The 4,839-nt window shown below is 50.9% G+C and overlaps 1 protein-coding gene across 1 annotated transcript in view; it reads right to left on the minus strand.

The window, feature by feature from the left end:
• Positions 1-4,839, minus strand: part of LOC103375309 (ephrin type-B receptor 4-like) — a 20,261-nt gene that overhangs the window by 12,319 nt on the left and 3,103 nt on the right. Inside the window, exons 2-7 of the mRNA XM_008305541.1 lie at positions 4,538-4,608; positions 4,312-4,454; positions 3,863-4,229; positions 3,265-3,525; positions 746-961; positions 348-582 (exon numbers count right to left, since the gene is read on the minus strand). Of these exons, the coding sequence (XP_008303763.1) occupies positions 348-582; positions 746-961; positions 3,265-3,525; positions 3,863-4,229; positions 4,312-4,454; positions 4,538-4,608 (1,293 nt within the window). The remainder of the gene's footprint in view (positions 1-347; positions 583-745; positions 962-3,264; positions 3,526-3,862; positions 4,230-4,311; positions 4,455-4,537; positions 4,609-4,839) is intronic.

Raw genomic sequence — 4,839 nt, forward strand, 5'->3', positions numbered from 1 at the left:
TGGTGGCCTCCCTCACTAGTCTCCTTCTCATACCTCCTTCATATCATGCTTTAACTGACTAAACCTCTGTGAAGGTTTGTAGTAAATAAAGTGATGCTCCACAGTTTGGTCGCGTTTCTTTTATTCTTTACCTTCTCGCTGTCTAAAGCTGACTCTGAGGAACGCACCAGCAGCTCCAGTGTGCCGTCACGTAGCCGCCAAACGGCAGTGAGACGACCTTCGACTCTAACTTGAAGGTCACAGGAAGCAGAACGTCTGTTGGTGACTTGATCATTAACAGTGAATTAAAATGTGTTGATAACTTTGGATCTAAAGAGCGAATTAACCCGATTGGTTGCTTCAGTGTCAGAGGGATTCTGGGTAATGCAGTCCGTTACCGTCTCTGCTCGTGGTGACGTTGACCCTGGCCGAGGCCGGCTCTGATTGGCTCAGAACGGAGACGCCGTTCAGCGATTGGATGGTGAAGATGTACTTGGTGTGTGGGCGGAGTCCCCAGACGATGACGCGGCGCTGCGTCAGACCGCGCTGCGCCGGCCGGTACAGGACGCTGTCATCACACGGCGAGCAGGAACCGACCAATCCCTGAGGAGCAGGGAGAGTGGGGCGGAGTCAGAGGACAGGAGGCAGGGCTGACTAATGTTACTGGTGTTACTGGTGTTACTGGTCTGTTACTGGTCTGTTACTGGTGTTACTGGTCTTACTGGTCTTACTGGTCTTACTGGTCTTACTGGTCTTTCTGGTGTACCTTGCTGGGGGCGGCGGCCTCACAGGTGGAGCACAGCACTCTGTAGCTGAGGTCTCCTCGGCCTCCTCGGTCCAGCGGTTCGGTCCACTCCAGGGTCACCGTGGTGTCGTTGATCTGGCTGACGGGGGAGCGAGGGGCTGATGGGGGTCCTGGGGGCAGAGAGCTCAGACTGTCAGGTGTTACACCTGAGCAGGTAAATCTGCTGTCAGGAGTGTCTTAGGGTCACACACACCTCAGAAACACAACATGTGTGTGACCTGAAACTACACACCAACAGGTAGTGGGTCCAATAATTACTGATTTCTGTTGCCCCCGGAGACGTCATCAGAGGAACACAATCAGCAGGTGTGTGTGTGTGTGTGTGTGTTACTGTGTGTGTGTATGTGTGTGTGTGTGTGTGTGTGTGTGTGTGTGTGCTACTCTGTGTGTGTATGGGTGTGTCTGTTACTATGTGTGTGAGGGTGCGTGTCACTGTGTGTGTGTTACTGTGTGTGTGTGTGTATGTGTGTGTGTGTGTGTGCTACTCTGTGTGTGTATGTGTGTGTGTGTGTGTGTGTGTGAGTGTGTGTATGTGTGTGTGTTACTGTGTGTGTGTTACTCTGTGTGTGTATGTGTGTGTCTGTTACTATGTGTGTGAGGGTGCGTGTTACTGTGTGTGTGTGTGTGTGTGTTACTGTGTGTGTTACTGTGTGTGTGTGTGTGTGTGCTACTCTGTGTGTGTATGTGTGTGTGTGTGTGTGAGTGTGTGTGTGTGTATGTGTGTGTGTTACTGTGTGTGTGTTACTCTGTGTGTGTATGTGTGTGTTNGTAGTGTTCTGCAAACATTCTGCTATCGTTCTGCTAATGTTCTGGTAGTGTTCTGTTACGGTTCTCCTGATGTGCTGCTGGTGTTCTTGCAGTCAGACAAGAACCCTCAGTGGCGGTAGAACCACAGTAGAACCTGATCAGTGGTCCAGATGAGGACCAGCTCTGTTTGTCTCTGACTCCTGGAACACTGGGCTGATGACCAGCTCACCTGTCTGAGGTGAACAGGTGTTCCAGCTGCTCACCTGTCTGAGGTGAACAGGTGTTCCAGCTGCTCCATGTCGGATCGCTGGTTCCGTGTTAAAGCAGCAGCTGTCTGGACCCTGCAGATGTTAAACTGGCTTCTGGTTCCGTCCTTCTCGCTGAGTCTCGGCTACCCTCCTCAGTGTCTGACTCATCTACCTGTTCGTGGTCCAGACATCAAGCGACCTGATCACCTGAACGCAGCAGCAGCAGCAGGAGTGTCAGAGCTGCTGCTGCTGCTGCTGCTGCTGCTGCGTTCAGGCGCAGAAGGAAATGCCATACACTGTAACTGCCACCACTTTATAACCACGACGGCTGTGACGAAGACGTTTCAGATCTGCTCACAGGACAACGCAGGTGGACGCTGCTGAATACTGATGGCAGGGATTCTGCTGAACGCACCTTTACCTGTCGAGCACAGGTCTGTCCCCACAGAGCAGCAGAGTCAGACCTCACACACACTCGCTGTCAACTGAGCATGTGCGATAAGATGGCCATACAAGGATCACCATGACAACGCAACAGGATGTTTACACAACGTTTGGTCAGATGGAGCTGATAGGAGTACTGCATCTGAGTACATGAATACTGCATCTGAGTACAGGAGTACTGCATCTGAGTACAGGAGTACTGCAACGAAGTAGAGAAATACTACTACTGAGTACAGGAACAGTGTAAATAAACATGTACTGTAGCAGCAGGAGGTGGAGACGACACACCGACAGCAGGTTGAAGGTTCAGCTGCTGCTCAGTCTCACAGTGAACGCAGTATTTTTACTGTGAACGTCTTCAGACTGAAGGAAAGACTGCTAATGTTGTGTTAACGTTCTGCTAATGTTGTGTTAACGTTCTGCTAATGTTGTGTTAANCTAAAGCTGATGAGCAGAGCAGAGAGGTCTGGAGACATGGAGATAGTTCAACATTTGCAGGATGAGGAGACAACATTTTTTTTTAAAAACAAGACGCAAACACACAATGACACAAATGAGGGACGGGTGGACGGTGGAGGACGGCAGCTTTAATCAGGATGTCATCAGCTGCCAAGTGTGTGTGTTAGTGTGTGTGTTAATGTGTGTGTTAGTGTGTGTGTTAGTGTGTGTGTTAGTGTGTGTGTTAGTGTGTGTGTTAGTGTGTGTGTTAGTGTGTGTGTTAGTGCAGCAGTTTGACCTCTGACCCCTCCACACAACTACACAGCTCTGGCTCCGCCCCCTCCCTGCAGTACTTCCTGGTCAGCTGACCTCCGACCTCACAGAGAATAACAGGAAGCTTCCACAGTGAGTCGCCTCGCAGAGCGCTTTCATCTGAATGCTTCCTCAGAGTCAGACGGCTGATTTACAGCATTCATCGCTGTTCCTGCAGTTTAACGACGAACGCTGAGAAGGAGTCAGAACTCAGAACCGCCTTCTGCCAGCAGGACGCAGGTAGAAGGGTAAAGGTTCAGGTAAAACAATTTCCCTGAGGTACCCTACCTAAGGGATCAATAAAGTTCTGAATCTGAATCTGAGGTTAGAAGGATAAAGGTTAAAGGAGTCCAGCTGTTTCAGCTCCACTAGTGTTAGTCTAGGCTCACCTCGGCAGCGCTCGTCACTGTCACCCGCCTCGTATCCGGGACGACAGGCACAGCTGGATGTCGGCTGCCCCACCCACTGCCCGTCTTCACCACAAAGCATGCTGGGAGGTCGGGAGTGCTCGCCAGGGGGGGTCACGGCGTTCTCCACGCACACACCCTGAGCCTGCAGAAACAGACAGCTTCAAAGTAAGGGCTGGGAATTAACAGAGTTGGTGCTGTAGAACAGTCACAATGCTCTTATTTTGGAAAGATGGAGCTCTTATTTTGTTAACCCTGAGCTGCTCTAAATGACAGTACCTTTATTTTGTAAAGATCAGACTTTTATTTGGTTAACTGTAGGATGTTCCTTAGTCAGAGTACTCTTATTTTGTTAGAATGGAGATTTTTTGGTAATTTTACTTTGAAATGACTGCCAGTTATGCTGGTTGCTGGGAGCCCGACTGTTGCCGTGGTTATAGTGTGGTTAAAGTGTAGCGTTGCCATGGTTACATATAGGTTACCTGCTCCACCAGTGAATGGGGGACGGTTTCGGGGAAGGAGGCGAAGGCGCGGCGGAGTGGCGAGCACTTCCTGTAGAAGACTCGTACGGCGAGTAGCGCCATGCAGGCGCCCTGCGAACTGAAGGCCAGGTAAAGCCCCGCCCCCCGCAGCCCCTCCAGGCGCAGCACCTTGGCGTTGGACCGGCCTTCACGGCTGCCTTTCTGCCGCAGGTGGTCAGCGGCGACGGTGGCAACCTTCACGTAGGGGTTCTCCATCCAGGCGGGGTGGGTGGGCGTGGCTTCGTCGCTGTCCGACTGGTAGTAGTACAGGTTGAAGGTTTCCTTACAGTGACGCTGGTTCAGACCAGAACATTCCACCATCGTGAACCTGCAGAGAACCCATATGGACCAATCAATCAATCAATCAATCAATCAATCAGTCAATCAACCTGTGAATCAAATGCACCAACCGGAGCTCGACGTAGAGCGTGGTCGCCGCCCTCTGTGGGATCCAGCGGGTCCTCAGCCAATAGGAGGACGGACTGTTGGGCGTGCAGATCTCGTTGATCCGGACGCTGTTCTTCTCGTCGTCGAACCCGCTCACTTCGTCCCACTGAGACCAGAGAGCGGTTAGCGGTTAGCATCCCCCACTGAAATGAATGGTACTGTTAGCTACAAGCTAACAGACGACCGTACCTGCAGATCTTCAGCCGGATAGTTTGTCCATCGAAGCTCCGACGTCTCAAGTCTCGTGTTCATCAGCACCTCTGAGAGACGGACAGGTGGAGACGGACAGGTGTTAATTTAAAGCCTCTTTCAGACATCAAATATGGGGGGGGGGACTTCACCAGCGAATAGCAGTGAAGACGACGGTAGTGAAACTCCATTGGTGCGTGTTGTTACATATTACATTATACATATACATATAAATATTATATTGTATTATTATTAAATACTTTCCAGTTGCGTATCCTCGAACACAACGTATCGACCCAATA

The sequence above is a fragment of the Stegastes partitus genome, unplaced genomic scaffold (assembly GCF_000690725.1).
Source record: "Stegastes partitus isolate 25-593 unplaced genomic scaffold, Stegastes_partitus-1.0.2 Scaffold2541, whole genome shotgun sequence".
NCBI classification, from domain to species: Eukaryota; Metazoa; Chordata; class Actinopteri; family Pomacentridae; genus Stegastes; species Stegastes partitus.